Source organism: Babylonia areolata, chromosome 15, assembly GCF_041734735.1.
Source record: "Babylonia areolata isolate BAREFJ2019XMU chromosome 15, ASM4173473v1, whole genome shotgun sequence".
In the NCBI taxonomy this organism is placed as follows: Eukaryota; Metazoa; Mollusca; class Gastropoda; order Neogastropoda; family Buccinidae; genus Babylonia; species Babylonia areolata.
Window position 1 is genome coordinate 35305470 of NC_134890.1, and position 17728 is coordinate 35323197.

A 17728-nucleotide genomic window follows, 5' to 3' on the forward strand; every position below is an offset into this window, starting at 1 on the left:
ATTGTTGGTCCATCCACTTCTGTCACCACGTCCTCCAGACATACACAGTGTTGGTCCATCCACTTCTGTCACGACGTCCTCCAGACATACACATTGTTGGTCCATCCACTTCTGTCACCACGTCCTCCAGACATACACAGTGTTGGTCCATCCACATCTGTCACGACGTCCTCCAGACATACACAGTGTTGGTCCATCCACATCTGTCACGACGTCCTCCAGACTTACACAGTGTTGGTTTTTAGCTTTTTAATGAATATATCTGGAAGATTTCTTTGCATCTTTCTCTATGAAATCGTGATTGAAAACTACATTTTGAACCTGATTTGCGTGCTGACTTTTCTCTGTGTGCATTGAAAAATGTTTCCAGTCAACAGTTTCACAGGTAACATCTCAATCCTTAACTAAACGAGTTATAGACACAATGGGTAACCAGTTTCTATTTAATCCCTTTTGTTATACTCATATTAGAGACGAGTGACAACTGTATTATTTGAAACAGAATAGTCTTTGATTTAGAATGTTCGGAGTTAACTGACACCGAATGTCACTAGAAGCAGATAATTCTCGTGATAATTTATGTACACGTTTTTTTTGGGTTTTTTTTTTCAAGTTTTGGAGCTGCCATGAATAAATTGAGACGTTGCATTTCTGCTAGATCTAAATAAATGTCAAAAACTAACTCGAGCGTTTTGCTAGTTAATAAAATCACTACTGCCATGTGTGTGTTGCTCAGAAGAAGCAAAGGCATTTGGAGAAAAACGTGTGTATATTTGGCATGTGTGTGTTGCTCAGAAGAAGCAAAGGCATCTGGAGAAAAACGTGTGTATATTTGGCATGTGTGTGTTGCTCAGAAGAAGCAAAGGCATTTGGACAAAAACGTGTGTATATTTGGCATGTGTGTGTTGCTCAGAAGAAGCAAAAGCATCTGGAGAAAAACGTGTGTATATTTGGCATGTGTGTGTTGCTCAGAAGAAGCAAAAGCTTTTGGAGAAAAACGTGTGTATATTTGGCATGTGTGTGTTGCTCAGAAGAAGCAAAGGCATCTGGAGAAAAACGTGTGTATATTTGGCATGTGTGTGTTGCTCAGAAGAAGCAAAGGCATTGGACAAAAACGTGTGTATATTTGCAATGATTATTTATTTCTGCCTCGTCATCAGCCATTCATTGGTTTATTCCTTTCTTCTTTTCTTCAGCGATTTTTAGATTTCCTTGTTTATCACCGTCACCCTCATCATGACTATCACCGTCACCCTCATCATGACTGTCACCGTCACCCTCATCATGACACCGTCACCCTCATCATGACTATCACCGTCACCCTCATCATGACTGTCACAGTCACCCTCACCATGACTCACCCTCATCATGACTATCACCGTCACCCTCATCATGACTATCACAGTCACCCTCACCATGACTCACCCTCATCATGACTATCACCGTCACCCTCATCATGACTGTCACCGTCACCCTCATCATGACTATCACCAATGACAAGCGGCCAGTGATAGTGACGACAGTGATAGTGACGACAAGAGTGACGACAAGTGGCCAGTGATAGTGACGACAGTGACAGTGACGACAAGCGGCCAGTGATAGTGACGACAGTGATAGTGACGACAAGCGTGGCAACAAGTGATAGTGACAACAAGCGGCCTGCGATAGTGATAGTGACGACAACCGGCCAGTGATAGTGACGACAAGCGGCCTGTGATAGTGATAGTGACGACAAGCGGCCTGAGATAGTGATAGTGACGACAAGCGGCCTGAGATAGTGATAGTGACGACAAGCGGCCTGTGATAGTGATAGTGACGACAAGCGGCCAGTGATAGTGAGGACAAGCGGCCAGTGATAGTGATAGTGACGACAAGTGGCCTGTGATAGTGATAGTGACGACTAGTGACGACAAGCGGCCTGTGATAGAGATAGTGACGACAAGTCGCCAGTGATAGTGACGACAAGCGGCCAGTGATAGTGATAGTGACGACAAGCGGCCAGTGATAGTGACGACAAGCGGCCAGTGATAGTGACGACAAGCGGCCAGTGATAGTGATAGTGACGACAAGCGGCCAGTGATAGTGACGATAAACGGCCAGTGATAGTGATAGTGACGACAAGCGGCCAGTGATAGTGACGACAGTGATTGAGGAAAGACGTAGTTGAACACTTCCTCCACACAACGTGCAGAGCGGGCAGTGCGGGCACTGGCAGGAAGATGAGTCAGGAACTGTGTCGGTCGGAAGACCAGTGTCAGAGAGTCACTGTCAGTGTCGGCAACAAGTGGCACGTGGTGTCACTGTCACTGCCAGTGGGGCTGTTGGAGCCATTCACACTGTCGTTCTGTCCAAACAGGAAGGGAGATAGAGTGGAGTGGTCAGGCAGGAAGTTGGAATTGTGTGTACACTATCACACACAGAGTTGTATCTATATTAAACCATTGATAACCTTACATATCATGACGTATCACACACAGTGTTGTATCTATTAAACCATTGACAACCTTACATATCATGACGTATTACACACAGTGTTGTATCTATTAAACCATTGACGATCTTACATATCATGACGTATTGCACACAGTGTTGTATCTATATTAAACCATTGACAACCTTACATATCATGACGTATTGCACACAGTGTTGTATCTATATCAAACCATTGACAACCTTACATATCATGACGTATTGCACACAGTGTTGTATCTATTAAACCATTGACAACCTTACTCATCATGACGTCAAAAATTTAAATCTAAGCTATTACGTCGTTCTAAGTGTCGGATCTTGGTGATTTTGTAACCAGGAGTAAACCCCCAAACAGAGCGTTTCGAGAAAGTGCCCACGTCATAAGACAGAAGGAAGATACTGAGGGATATACGCAGAAGACAAACTTGCACATCCCTGGCCTGTTGTGACCCCACCACACCTCTGGGCAGTCTTAAAAAAAAAAATATTATTACAATTTTTTTTTAGGGGGAAAGCCAGTGGAACCGACAAAGCCATCTTTTGTGTCATACGTTATACCCTAGACTTTGCAACAGTTTTCTGCACCATACAATACCATGCAGTGAATACAATACCTGGTCCTCACATCACAGTCTCTCAGCCCGCTGTCGAGACATTGGCCACATGGTATTTCTCCTTCGCGAACGAAGAAGAGCTTCACAGAGAGAGTCAATAAGTGGTGATAAATTCAATGCACATGAACATGACAAAGGTTGAAGTAAAAAGTAATAAAAGTAAAACATAGGAAGCTGAAATAAGAAATAAAAGTTATGATGCATAACAGTTTTATTCATCACACAGTAAAATAGAATAACACGCATATGAGAAAGAGAGAGAGAGGGAGAGGGAGAGAGAGAGAGAGAGAGAGAGAGAGAGGAAATGTTTATTCATATAAAGACAAAGCCTTCTACTGAATGAGTGTTTCCAATGTACAGTGAAATATCGGAACAGCCATACTAATAATACCAAACCAACATACGTACTATACAAATCGTGAAAAACAAAATCATAACAATACTTATACTACAGCAATATGCTAATACACTACACATGTCGTAATGTCGTAAAATACACAGGCAGAAAAAAGCAACGATATTACACCATTTAACATGTTCAAAAATTTGTAAATATAAATGAATATGAATAGCAAAACCATAAAGAGTTGTTTCATTTTTTGATGACAACAAATTCTAACTAAAGGGCTGTTGTAATATTTAGGTGTAATTAGCTTCAATCTAAGGTCAAGTAAGGCAGGACAACAAAACAAAAACAAAAAAAGAAAAAAAAGTATCTTCAGAGAGAGAAAGAGAGAGGGAGAGAGAGGGGGGGGGGAGGTATCAGACAATCATAAGCCAGCCACAGGAAGAGGACTTTGAGCCCATCGTTAAAGGGTCTGTGTTGTAACAGAAATGTCAGTGTCAGAACACACTGAGGGGAGAGATGGGGTGGGGGTGGGGGTGGGGGGGCAGCGGGGGAGGGGGGGGGGGTGTGCAAGAAGAACTCCGAGCCTTTAAATGTCAGTCAGGGGAAGACAATTGACCCCCCTACCCACACCTCCCTGCCCACGACTGACGTCACAAAGGGTAGACAACAGGGCCGCTGATGACACAGGTTACAGCAGGAAGTGCTGGATTCACCACAGTGAAGCCATACATGGTATTTTTCTTTTTACTCTATCGTGATAAAATTACTGGCGTAAAACCATACACAATGTTTGTCGTTTTTGTGTGGTGCACTGTGTAGGTAATACATATCAGCAACACTGAACACAATGTCAGTCAGTAAGGTACTATCCTTTTCGTTATGAAACCACGTGTTATCCAATGTCCGTTCTTTGTCCACTGTGTCAGTACAGGACTATCCTTTTCGTTATGAAACCACGTGTTATCCAATGTCCGTTCTTTGTCCACTGTGTCAGTACAGTACATCCTTTTTGTTATGAAACCACGTGTTATCCAATGTCCGTTCTTTGTCCACTGTGTCAGTACAGGACTATCCTTTTTGTTATGAAACCACGTGCTATCCAGTATCCGTTCTTTGTCCACTGTGTCAGTACAGTACTATCCTTTTCGTTATGAAACCACGTGTTATCCAATGTCCGTTCTTTGTCCACTATGTCAGTACAGGACTATCCTTTTTGTTATGAAACCACGTGTTATCCAATGTCCGTTCTATGTCCACTATGTCAGTACAGGACTATCCTTTTTGTTATGAAACCACGTGTTATCCAATGTCCGTTCTATGTCCACTATGTCAGTACAGGACTATCCTTTTTGTTATGAAACCACGTGCTATCCAATGTCCGTTCTTTGTCCACTGTGTCAGTACAGGACTATCCTTTTCGTTATGAAACCACGTGTTATCCAATGTCCGTTCTTTGTCCACTGTGTCAGTACAGGACTATCCTTTTCGTTATGAAACCACGTGTTATCCAATGTCCGTTCTTTGTCCACTAACCAGTACAGGACTATCCTTTTTGTTATGAAACCACGTGTTATCCAATGTCCGTTCTTTGTCCACTGTGTCAGTACAGGACTATCCTTTTCGTTATGAAACCACGTGTTATCCAATGTCCGTTCTTTGTCCACTGTGTCAGTACAGTACATCCTTTTTGTTATGAAACCACGTGTTATCCAATGTCCGTTCTTTGTCCACTAACCAGTACAGGACTATCCTTTTTGTTATGAAACCACGTGCTATCCAATGTCCGTTCTTTGTCCACTGTGTCAGTACAGGACTATCCTTTTTGTTATGAAACCACGTGTTATCCAATGTCCGTTCTTTGTCCACTAACCAGTACAGGACTATCCTTTTTGTTATGAAACCACGTGCTATCCAATGTCCGTTCTTTGTCCACTGTGTCAGTACAGGACTATCCTTTTTGTTATGAAACCACGTGCTATCCAATGTCCGTTCTTTGTCCACTGTGTCAGTACAGGACTATCCTTTTTGTTATGAAACCACGTGTTATCCAATGTCCGTTCTTTGTCCACTGTGTCAGTACAGTACTATCCTTTTTGTTATGAAACCACGTGTTATCCAATGTCCGTTCTTTGTCCACTAACCAGTACAGGACTATCCTTTTTGTTATGAAACCACGTGCTATCCAATGTCCGTTCTTTGTCCACTGTGTCAGTACAGGACTATCCTTTTTGTTATGAAACCACGTGTTATCCAATGTCCGTTCTTTGTCCACTGTGTCAGTACAGTACTATCCTTTTTGCTATGAAACCACGTGTTATCCAATGTCCGTTCTTTGTCCACTGTGTCAGTACAGTACTATCCTTTTTGCTATGAAACCACGTGTTATCCAATGTCCGTTCTTTGTCCACTGTGTCAGTACAGTACTATCCTTTTTGCTATGAAACCACGTGTTATCCAATGTCCGTTCTTTGTCCACTGTGTCAGTACAGTACTATCCTTTTTGCTATGAAACCACGTGCTATCCAGTATCCGTTCTTTGTCCACTGTGTCAGTACAGGACTATCCTTTTCGTTATGAAACCACGTGTTATCCAATGTCCGTTCTATGTCCACTAACCAGTACAGTACATCCTTTTTGTTATGAAACCACGTGTTATCCAATGTCCGTTCTTTGTCCACTGTGTCAGTACAGGACTATCCTTTTCGTTATGAAACCACGTGCTATCCAATGTCCGTTCTTTGGCCACTGTGTCAGTACAGTACTATCCTTTTTGTTATGAAACCACGTGTTATCCAATGTCCGTTCTTTGGCCACTGTGTCAGTACAGTACATCCTTTTTGTTATGAAACCACGTGTTATCCAATGTCCGTTCTTTGTCCACTGTGTCAGTACAGTACATCCTTTTTGTTATGAAACCACGTGTTATCCAATGTCCGTTCTTTGTCCACTGTGTCAGTACAGTACATCCTTTTTGTTATGAAACCACGTGTTATCCAATGTCCGTTCTTTGTCCACTAACCAGTACAGGACTATCCTTTTTGTTATGAAACCACGTGTTATCCAATGTCCGTTCTTTGTCCACTAACCAGTACAGGACTATCCTTTTTGTTATGAAACCACGTGCTATCCAATGTCCGTTCTTTGTCCACTGTGTCAGTACAGGACTATCCTTTTTGTTATGAAACCACGTGTTATCCAATGTCCGTTCTTTGGCCACTGTGTCAGTACATTACATCCTTTTTGTTATGAAACCACGTGCTATCCAATGTCCGTTCTTTGGCAACTGTGTCAGTACAGGACTATCCTTTTTGTTATGAAACCACGTGTTATCCAATGTCCGTTCTATGTCCACTATGTCAGTACAGTACTATCCTTTTTGTTATGAAACCACGTGTTATCCAATGTCCGTTCTATGTCCACTATGTCAGTACAGGACTATCCTTTTTGTTATGAAACCACGTGTTATCCAATGTCCGTTCTTTGGCCACTATGTCAGTACAGGACTATCCTTTTTGTTATGAAACCACGTGCTATCCAATGTCCGTTCTTTGTCCACTGTGTCAGTACAGTACATCCTTTTTGTTATGAAACCACGTGCTATCCAATGTCCGTTCTTTGTCCACTGTGTCAGTACAGGACTATCCTTTTTGTTATGAAACCACGTGTTATCCAATGTCCGTTCTTTGTCCACTATGTCAGTACAGGACTATCCTTTTTGTTATGAAACCACGTGTTATCCAATGTCCGTTCTTTGTCCACTGTGTCAGTACAGGACTATCCTTTTTGCTATGAAACCACGTGCTATCCAATGTCCGTTCTTTGGCCACTGTGTCAGTACAGTACTGCTGCCTTCTACTTCATTCTCGTCCAACTTTGTCGCATGTCTGCTGCTTTCTCCGCCTGTCTCAACACTTGTCAAGTGAGGGGTGGGCGTTGCTGATGGTGTGGACAGGTCTGTCTGTTGCTTTGTTGTCACCTGTCCTCATGCGGCGATGACGTCATGTCACGTGACGTGTTGCAGCGCTCCTGGTGGCGGCCGTGTTGTTGCTGAAGCCGCTGCACTCTGTCCGCCGGGGCTTCTTCTGTGACGACCACAACATCCGGTATCCCTACAAGGGGGAGACCATCACGGTTCCCCTGCTGATCGTCACCTGCTTTCTGCCCACCGTCATCATTGTAAGGATCAGGAGGAGGGGAGGGGGGAGAGGAAGAAAGATGGTGAGAGAGGGAGAGAGAGAGGCACAGAGAGAGAGAGAGAGGGAGAGAGAGAGCAAGAAAGGAGAGAGAGGGAGAGAGAGAGGCACAGATAGAAAGGAGATAAAGAAGAGAGATGGAGGGAGGGGTACAGAGAGAGAGTGGGAGAGAGAGGCAGAGAGAGAAAGGAGAGAGATGGAGAGAGGGGCACAGAGGGAGAGAAAGAGAGGAGAGAGACGGAGAGGCACAGAGAAAGAGAGAGAATGAGAGGGGGAGAGAGAGAGGCACAGATAGAGAGAAAGGAGAGAGATAGAGAGAGAGAGAGGCAGAGAAAGAGAGAGGGAGAGAGAGTGGGGGAGAGGATAGAGGGACGGATGGAGAGGGAGAGAGAGAGAGAGAGGGAGAGAGAGAGAGAGCGGAGAGGGAGAGAGAGAGAGCGGAGAGAGAGAGGAATGCAGAGAGAGAGAGAAAGAGCGGAGAGAGAGAGGAATGCAGAGAGAGAGAGAGAGAGATGGAGGGAGAGAGACTGACAGACTGGCAGAGAGAGAGGTAGGTAGGAAGACACACACACGCGCACACACACACACACACACACACACACACACACACACACACACACACACATTCTGTCTGTAACCTTGACCCCTTTCATGACCTTGCACCCAACAGGTCATCGTCTTGGAGACGACGTACGGCGTGTTCACAGCGCGACACGCCACGTCCACCACCAAGGACACGGCCAACGGCGTGGTGGTGGGAGGGGGAGGAGGAGGGGCGGGGGGAGAGGGTGGGCTGAAGGAGGGGGTGAGGACGGGACTGAGCCGTGCAGGGCTGCTGATCGCCTGTCTCTTCTACGGCAACTGTCTGTGCTTCTCGCTCACCGAGGTCTTCAAGCTCAGCTTCGGCACCCTCCGGCCCTGCTTCCTGTCCGCGTGCCGCCCCCTGGTGGACGTGACGTCACTGCCCAACTGCTCCTCCTGGTTCGTGCAAGACATCGTGTGTCAGGGGGAGGGCAGCAAGCTGATGATTGAGATGAGGTCAGTGAGGGGAATGGGGGCTTGTTGTTGTTGTTGTTCTTCTTCTTCTTCTTCACGTGCTCTGGAGGCATGGTGTGCGTCAGCCCTGACTGAACAGGGAGGACACATTAGAGGCAATTCAGCACTGTGTTCCTTTTTCCTTTGTTGAAAATGATAAGCATCATCGTGCGTGTGTGTGTGTGTGTGTGTGTGTGTGTGTGTGTGTGTACACGTACGCGTGTATGTGCACAAAGCTGGTTGGCTAATTGAATCAGTTGACTCTAACTGATGACTGATGTTTGATTGATGTTTGTTTGTGTCAGGAAATCCTTCATCTCTGGTCACGCGTCTTTCGCTGTCTACAACATGTTCTTCGTCATGGTGAGTTCTGGTTCATGATGATGGTGATGACGACGATGATGATAAAAATAATAATGATAACAATAACACTAATGATAATAGTAGTGAGGATGATGATGATGATGATGATGATGATGATGATGATGAAAAGAAGAAGAAGAAGAAGAAGAAGAAGAAGAAGAGTATCGCACCAACATGCGCACACTCCCCATACTGTGGGCTGTGGGCGCCTCCTGTGCAGCAACACACAGGATGGAATGCAACAGCACACGAGAGAAAACGTGCATCAGTATAGACCAACCAAAGTGCCAGTATGAATCATGCAATAAACCCCCACAAACTATGCATTACTCACACACACACACACACACACACACACACACACACACACACACACACACACCACACGCTGATGAATTATAAATGACAGAATGTTTACAGCTCAGGTTACAATGGATGTCAGAAATGTGACATTAAGCTGGCAGTGTATGACAGAATGTTGACATTTACCTGGCAGTGTACGACAGAATGTTGACAGTTAGCTGGCAGTGTATGACAGAATGTTGACAGTTAGCTGGCAGTGTATGACAGAATGTTGACAGTTAGCTGGCAGTGTATGACAGAATGTTGACAGTTAGCTGGCAGTGTATGACAGTATGAATGTTGACAGTTAGCTGGCAGTGTATGACAGAATGTTGACAGTTAGCTGGCAGTGTATGACAGAATGTTGACAGTTAGCTGGCAGTGTATAACAGAATGTTGACAGTTAGCTGGCAGTGTATAACAGAATGTTGACAGTTAGCTGGCAGTGTATGACAGAATGTTGACAGTTAGCTGGCAGTGTATGACAGAATGTTGACATTTAGCTGGCAGTGTATGACAGAATGTTGACAGTTAGCTGGTTAGCTGGCAGTGTATGACAGAATGTTGACAGTTAGCTGGCAGTGTATGACAGTATGAATGTTGACAGTTAGCTGGCAGTGTATGACAGAATGTTGATAGTTAGCTGGTTAGCTGGCAGTGTATGACAGAATGTTGACAGTTAGCTGGCAGTGTATGACAGAATGTTGACTGTTAGCTGGCAGTGTATGACAGAATGTTGACAGTTAGCTGGTTAGCTGGCAGTGTATGACAGAATGTTGACAGTTAGCTGGTTAGCTGGCAGTGTATGACAGAATGTTGACAGTTAGCTGGCAGTGTATAACAGAATGTTGACAGTTAGCTGGCAGTGTATAACAGAATGTTGACAGTTAGCTGGCAGTGTATGACAGAATGTTGACAGTTAGCTGGCAGTGTATGACAGAATGTTGACAGTTAGCTGGCAGTGTATGACAGTATGAATGTTGACAGTTCAGTCTTGGTAGAAATCAGAATATTGACAGTTCAGCTAACAAAACAGTAGATGTGAAAACTTGAAACAAAACCACAAGCTGATAACGTCAAAATGCTAACGATGTCTGTCTGCAGTGAACAAAATGTATGCATGTCCAGATGTTTTCAGTGAAAGTCTTTTGGTGCACCCATTGAAATCCATTCAGTTTAATTATAAAGAAAACAGCTCACAATACGAACATACATAACACACATACCTATTTACATACATATAGACAGAGAGACTGACCCTTTATCACTATACATCACTATATAGCTATGTCCTATCAGTTATTCCTCCAGCACAGTCTGCCTCTGGTGACAGATATTGATAGATAGATAGATAGATACATAGATACATAGATGCATAGATAGACAGACTGACGGACCCTGTAGCACTATGTCCTGACAGCTGTACCTTCAGCGCAGACTGACCCTGTAGCACTATGTCCTGACAGCTGTACCTTCAGCGCAGACTGACCCTGTAGCACTGTGTCCTGACAGCTAACTATGTCCTGACAGCTGTACCTTCAGCGCAGACTGACCCTGTAGCACTATGTCCTGACGGCTGTACCTTCAGCGCAGACTGACCCTGTAGCACTATGTCCTGACGGCTGTACCTTCAGCGCAGACTGACCCTGTAGCACTATGTCCTGACGGCTGTACCTTCAGCGCAGACTGACCCTGTAGCACTATGTCCTGACGGCTGTACCTTCAGCGCAGACTGACCCTGTAGCACTATGTCCTGACAGCTGTACCTTCAGCGCAGACTGACCCTGTAGCACTATGTCCTGACGGCTGTACCTTCAGCGCAGACTGACCCTGTAGCACTATGTCCTGACAGCTGTACCTTCAGCGCAGACTGACCCTGTAGCACTATGTCCTGACGGCTGTACCTTCAGCGCAGACTGACCCTGTAGCACTGTGTCCTGACAGCTGTACCTTCAGCGCAGACTGACCCTGTAGCACTGTGTCCTGACAGCTGTACCTTCAGCGCAGACTGACCCTGTAGCACTGTGTCCTGACAGCTGTACCTTCAGCGCAGACTGACCCTGTAGCACTATGTCCTGACAGCTGTACCTTCAGCGCAGACTGACCCTGTAGCACTATGTCCTGACAGCTGTACCTTCAGCGCAGACTGACCCTGTAGCACTATGTCCTGACGGCTGTACCTTCAGCGCAGACTGACCCTGTAGCACTGTGTCCTGACAGCTGTACCTTCAGCGCAGACTGACCCTGTAGCACTATGTCCTGACAGCTGTACCTTCAGCGCAGACTGACCCTGTAGCACTGTGTCCTGACAGCTGTACCTTCAGCGCAGACTGCCCCTGTCCACGCCCCGCTTGGTGGTGTCCCTGCTGCAGTGTGTGGGCACGGGGTACGCCATCCTGGTCTGTGCCAGCAGGATCTATGACCACTACCACCACCCCCCGGACGTCATGGGGGGCGCTCTGCTGGGCGTCCTCACCTGCTGGGTCACGGTCAGTGCTGGTGGTGGTGGTGGTGGTGGTGGTGACAGTGATGTTTCATTGTTCTTGTTTCATCATCATCATCATCATCATCATCATCAATATGAATAATATAAAACATTATATGTTTTATGATATTGATCAACATAATCATTGTTATTATCATTACCATTATGATGATGATTATTATTATGATGATCAATATATAACTGTTGTTCATATTGTTTTGTGTTGTGTACCCAGATGTTTAATATCTGCCTGTTATTGATGTCACCATTAGCATCATCATCATCATCATCATCACCATCATAACCACAATCATCACCATCAGCAGCAGCAGCACCAACACCACCACCACCATCATCCTCATCATCATCACCATCACCATCATCGTCATCATCTTCATCATCATCACCAATACCACCACCACCATCATCATCGCCATCATCATCATCATCATCATCACCGTCATGATCATCACGTCATCACCATCATCATCACCACCATCATCATCACCATCACCATCATCACCGTCATCATGATCACCGTCATGATCATCACCACCATCATCACCACCATCATCATCGCCATCATCATTATCATCATCACCGTCATGATCATCACGTCATCACCATCATCACCACCATCATCATCACCATCATCATCATCACCATCATCATCATCACCGTCATGATCATCACCACCATCATCATCGCCATCACCATCATCATCATCACCGTCATGATCATCACCACCATGATCATCACCATCATCATCATCACCATCATCATCATCACCACCATCATCACCACCATCATGATCACTGTCCTGTGTCTGTCTCCAGATGTTCAAGATCTGCCCGGCAGTCATCCGTCACCCTCCCCGCTCACCCATTGACCTCCTTCCCTCGCAGGGCCCCAAGCAGGGGACAGCACTGCAGCTCACCACCATCCACACCAAAGAGTGACGCCGCTTGATTCTCTCCCCTTCTCCCCCCACCCCCCGCCCCCTCGCCGTGTTGAACGGAGTATCTGGCCCTGACCTGACCAACAAAGGCGACCAGTGTGGAGAAAGCCTCCATCACAGCCAGTGTGGACACACGGTGTAAAGGAAGCTTCTCTCTACGTCTGGATGTCTGCTCCCATGGTCTGGACTTGTGACAGTCTTTCTTCTCCCAAGATACCACTGTTTTCAGATATCGGGGATAACCTGTGTATATGACAACAACCACTGTTTTCAGATATCGGGGGTAACCTGTGTATATGACAACAACCACTGTTTTCAGATATCGGGGGTAACCTGTGTACATGACAACAACAACAACAACGCCACAACTGCAAACGACAATATATTATTGTGCTTTAACTCATGCGGCAAACAACGACCAGAACGATTGTTGCATGTGTTATTTCGGAACTCAACAATTGTATATATTATGGGTGCACTTTTTTCTTGTTGAAATTTAAATTTTGTGTCGTTATTTTAACTCAACGTACAATTGTGTGTGTGTGTGTGTGTGTGTGTGTGTGTGTGTGTGTGTGTGGACACAAAGCCCTCCACCGAGTGGCTGTGTGCAGTGGATGGACTGTCTGTGCAGAGGCCCTCGTTGATCACCTGACTGATACGATTAACTGACGAATGGAATCTTTTCATGACGACTAAACTTTTGAGAAGACAGTTCGTTTAGGTTTGAGCATAGTATGTAGCATAGGAGACCATCAATGTCGCTTTGTGGTCAGGGAGACAGGATTCTTTGAGCATGGCATGCAGAATCTGGTGAGTTTCAAGGCCTTGGGTTTATATGCTGGTCAGATATCTTCATTGTTGTTTTTGTAAAGCAGGTGTGGCCTCGAGCAATACATGGGTGACTGTCTGTAGATGTTGTGAACCGTTCTGAATGATTGATGTAATGAACGATCCTGAAATGACCTATATTTGCTGTGAACCGTTCTGAATGAATGATGTAATGAACGATCCTGAAATGACCTATATTTGCTGTGAACCTTTCAGAATGAATGATGTAATGAACGATCCTGAAATGACCTATATTTGCTGTGAACCTTTCAGAATGAATGATGTAATGAACGATCCTGAAATGACCTATATTTGCTGTGAACCTTTCTGAATGACTGATGTAATGAACGATCCTGAAATGACCTTTATATGAACGATCCTGAAATGACCTATATTTGCTGTGACCCTTTCTGACTGATTGATATAATGAACGATCCTGTAGTGACCCACATTCACTTCTCACTTATTGGATGCTGACTGTGTGACAGCGGAATCCTCCTGGCACAGAGAACCAAGAACAGGACATCATTCTTCATCATGTCAAATCTTTACATGAACCCACCCGATGTATTTGTGAAATACTGAGTATATTTATCTGTTTGTTTATCCATTGCGTCAACTTCTTGCCCACTACTTTTATTTATTCAGTGTTTGTGTGTGTGCGTGTAAGTGTGTGTTAATGCGCGCGCGCGTGTCTGAATGTGTCTAGATCCTGCGTGTTTAGATATCTTAGTTATGTCGTTAATGCGTATCTCAGCTTCTTGACATTTCTTAGGTCTACTGTAATAAATTATTGTTAATATTCATTTTGTAATTAATCACAGTTGTCACATTTTTCATCCACGTAAGTGTCAATGGGTGTGTGTGTGTGTGTGTGTGTGTGTGTGTGGTGACGACGATAATGGCATGTGTATACATCTCGAATGCAGTCTGTCCACGAAACAGCCCCCCCCCTCGTCCCCCCACCCCTACCCCCAGCACAATGACGTGACGTCCTCACAGGGCAGTTAGCTGTAGAGAGGTAGTGACACTACCATCTGTTACCCCTCACTCTGTACCCGACACAGCGGACCTGTTTGTACATGGTCATTATCTCTCACACACCTGTCACACACGTACATAGTCATTATCTCTCACACACCTGTCACACACGTTCCGCTGTTTCTAGCGGGGCTGTGTGTCACCTGATATCTGCCAAGCTGAGTCTCTTGTCTGATCAGCGGTTATAATTAAAGCGGAGTTGCTATAATTGAATGTGGTGTAACGTTTCGGAATGACCGTGAGGAAAGGTGCAGTCAGTGGTATGGATGGTGTTAACAAGGCTGGTTTGTGGCATGGTCATTTGACACATACAGTCTGTCTGTCTCTCTGTCTGTCTGTCTCTCTGTCTGTCACCTGTCTGTCTCTCACTATATATATATATATATATATATATGTGTGTGTGTGTGTGTGTGTGTGTGTGTGTGTGTCCCCACGTGTTAATAACGCATGCTTCACTATTATAAAAAAAACAAACAAAAACGACAAAAACAAAACCCCGGAAATGTTCTGAACGATGTTTACAGAATGTGGCGTTGCTCTGTACCTGCCACGTGGATCATCATTATAAACTGGTTTCCCTCACCCCTGGTTAAGTAGGTAAGTTATTTAAACATTATGTGTTGAAATGAATCATGTTTTTCATGTATCGTTTTGTATTAAACAACGGAACAACATCCAAAGAACTCGGCTTGTCTGTGTATGATGTGTGTACAATGTGTGTGTGATATCAATGTGTGATGCATGTTCTAACCTACCACTGTGTTTCTGTGTGTGTGTGTGTGTTGGAGCTCATGTACGTTTATAGGTATTTGACTGTGCTTTCATATCTGTGAAACTGCATGTTTGGTGCATATCTGTTATGCATGTGTGGGTGTATGTGTGAATGTGTGTCTTCATGTTTTACATTTATTTGCTTATTTATCATCATTGTTGTCTTATTTTTTTTATTTATTATTATTATTATTTTATTATTATCATTACTACTACCTTTTTTTATATCATAATTATTATTTATTTATTTATTTATGTAAGCTTATTTATTCACCTTTTTTTTCTCAAGGCCTGACTAAGCGCGTTGGGTTACGCTGCTGGTCAGGCATCTGCTTGGCAGATGTGGTGTAGCGTATATGGATTTGTCCGAACGCAGTGACGCCTCCTTGAGCTACTGAAACTGAAACTGAAACTGCGTTTCTGTCGCGCGCGCGCGCGTGTGTGTAATGTGGACAGCTTAACAAATCCATGGGAGTTAATCAGGAAATAAATCATAATGCACTACAGTGGTCGCCCTTGTATATTTTGATCCCTGATGGAGATAATGATACTGACATTGATAAAACCATCATCATCGTCATCATCATCATCACCACTAACACCACCAGCACCATGATCAGCATCATTATCACTACCACCACCAGTCACCTACATCACTAACACCATCACTACCACTACCACCACTACCACCACCACCACCACCACTACCATCACTACCACCACCATCACCACCACCACTGCCATCATCACCACCACTACCGCCACCATCACCACCACCATCATTATCATCAATACCACTACTGCTACCACCACCATCATCGTCAACATCGTTTCCCTCCCAGTGAAGCGATTCGTCACCAAAAACACTTTTTCGGCAGTTATTTTTAGTGTACTGCAGCCCAGATTAGAACCAACCACACACCGAGGAACCCTTGGCAGGAAGTGAAGAGTCTTTTCACGGCTTGACCGTCCCGATACAGCGCCTGCCTCAAGTGGTCCAGAAATAGAGTGGTGTGTGCTCCGTGTGGCCCACAATGGTTCTGCACCGAGGAGCCGTCCTGCAGAACTGTTCATGGAGCGGTACATACTTCAGTGCACGTTGATAGCTGTTAGGTGCACTGAGCGGTACATACTTCAGTGCACGTTGATAGCTGTTCGGTGCACTGAGCGGTACATACTTCAGTGCACGTTAATAGCTGTTCGGTGCATTGAGCGGTACATACTTCAGTGCGCGTTGATAGCTGTTCGGCGCACTGAGCGGTACATACTTCAGTACACGTTGATAGCTGTTCGGTGCATTGAGCGGTACATACTTCAGTGCACGTTGATAGCTGTTCGGTGCTCTGAGCGGTACATACTTCAGTGCACGTTGATAGCTGTTCGGTGCACTGAGCGGTACATACTTCAGTGCACGTTGATAGCTGTTCGGTGCACTGAGCGGTACACACTTCAGTGCGCGTTGATGGCTGTTCGGTGCACTGAGCGGTACATACTTCAGTGCACGTTGATAGCTGTTCGGTGCACTGAGCGGTACACACTTCAGTGCGCGTTGATGGCTGTTCGGTGCACTGAGTGGTACACACTTCAGTGCGCGTTCATGGCTGTTCTACAAGTCAGCTGTTCGTGTTAGTGTCAGCAATAAGTCTGGAGACAATGTTATTTCACCCAGTGTCCTCCCTGTAATATATCAGCAATAAGTCTGGAGACAATGTTATTTCACCCAGTGTCCTCCCTGTAATATATCAGCAATAAGTCTGGAGACAATGTTATTTCACCCAGTGTCTTTCCTGTAATATATCAGCAATAAGTCTGGAGACAATGTTATTTCACCCAGTGTCCTCCCTGTAATATATCAGCAATAAGTTTGGAGACAATCTTATTTCACGAAGTGTCTTTCCTGTAATATATCAGCAATAAGTCTGGAGACAATGTTATTTCACCCACTGTCCTCCCTGTAATATATCAGCAAAAAGTCTGGAGACAATCTTATTTCACCCACTGTCCTTCCTGTAAAATATCAGCAATAAGTCAGAGACAATCTTATTTCACCCAGTGTCCTCCGTGTAATATATCAGTAATACGTCTGGAGACAATGTTATTTCACCCAGTGTCCTTCCTGTAATTTATCAGCAATAAGTCTGGAGACAATGTTATTTCACCCAGTGTCCTTCCTGTAATTTATCAGCAATAAGTCTGGAGACAATTGTTATTTCACCCAGTGTCCTTCCTGTAATATATCAGCAATAAGTCTGGAGACAATGTTATTTCTGCCAGTGT

The 17728-nt window shown here is 44.7% G+C and overlaps 1 protein-coding gene across 1 annotated transcript in view; it reads left to right on the forward strand.

The window, feature by feature from the left end:
* Positions 1 to 15354, forward strand: part of LOC143290608 (phospholipid phosphatase 3-like) — a 30797-nt gene extending 15443 nt beyond the window's left edge. The window contains exons 3-7 of the mRNA XM_076600206.1: positions 7457 to 7611; positions 8299 to 8666; positions 8969 to 9026; positions 11681 to 11857; positions 12690 to 15354. Coding sequence (XP_076456321.1) covers positions 7457 to 7611; positions 8299 to 8666; positions 8969 to 9026; positions 11681 to 11857; positions 12690 to 12812 — 881 coding nt within the window. The 3' untranslated portion in view covers positions 12813 to 15354. The remainder of the gene's footprint in view (positions 1 to 7456; positions 7612 to 8298; positions 8667 to 8968; positions 9027 to 11680; positions 11858 to 12689) is intronic.
* Positions 15355 to 17728: the final 2374 nt, after the last annotated feature.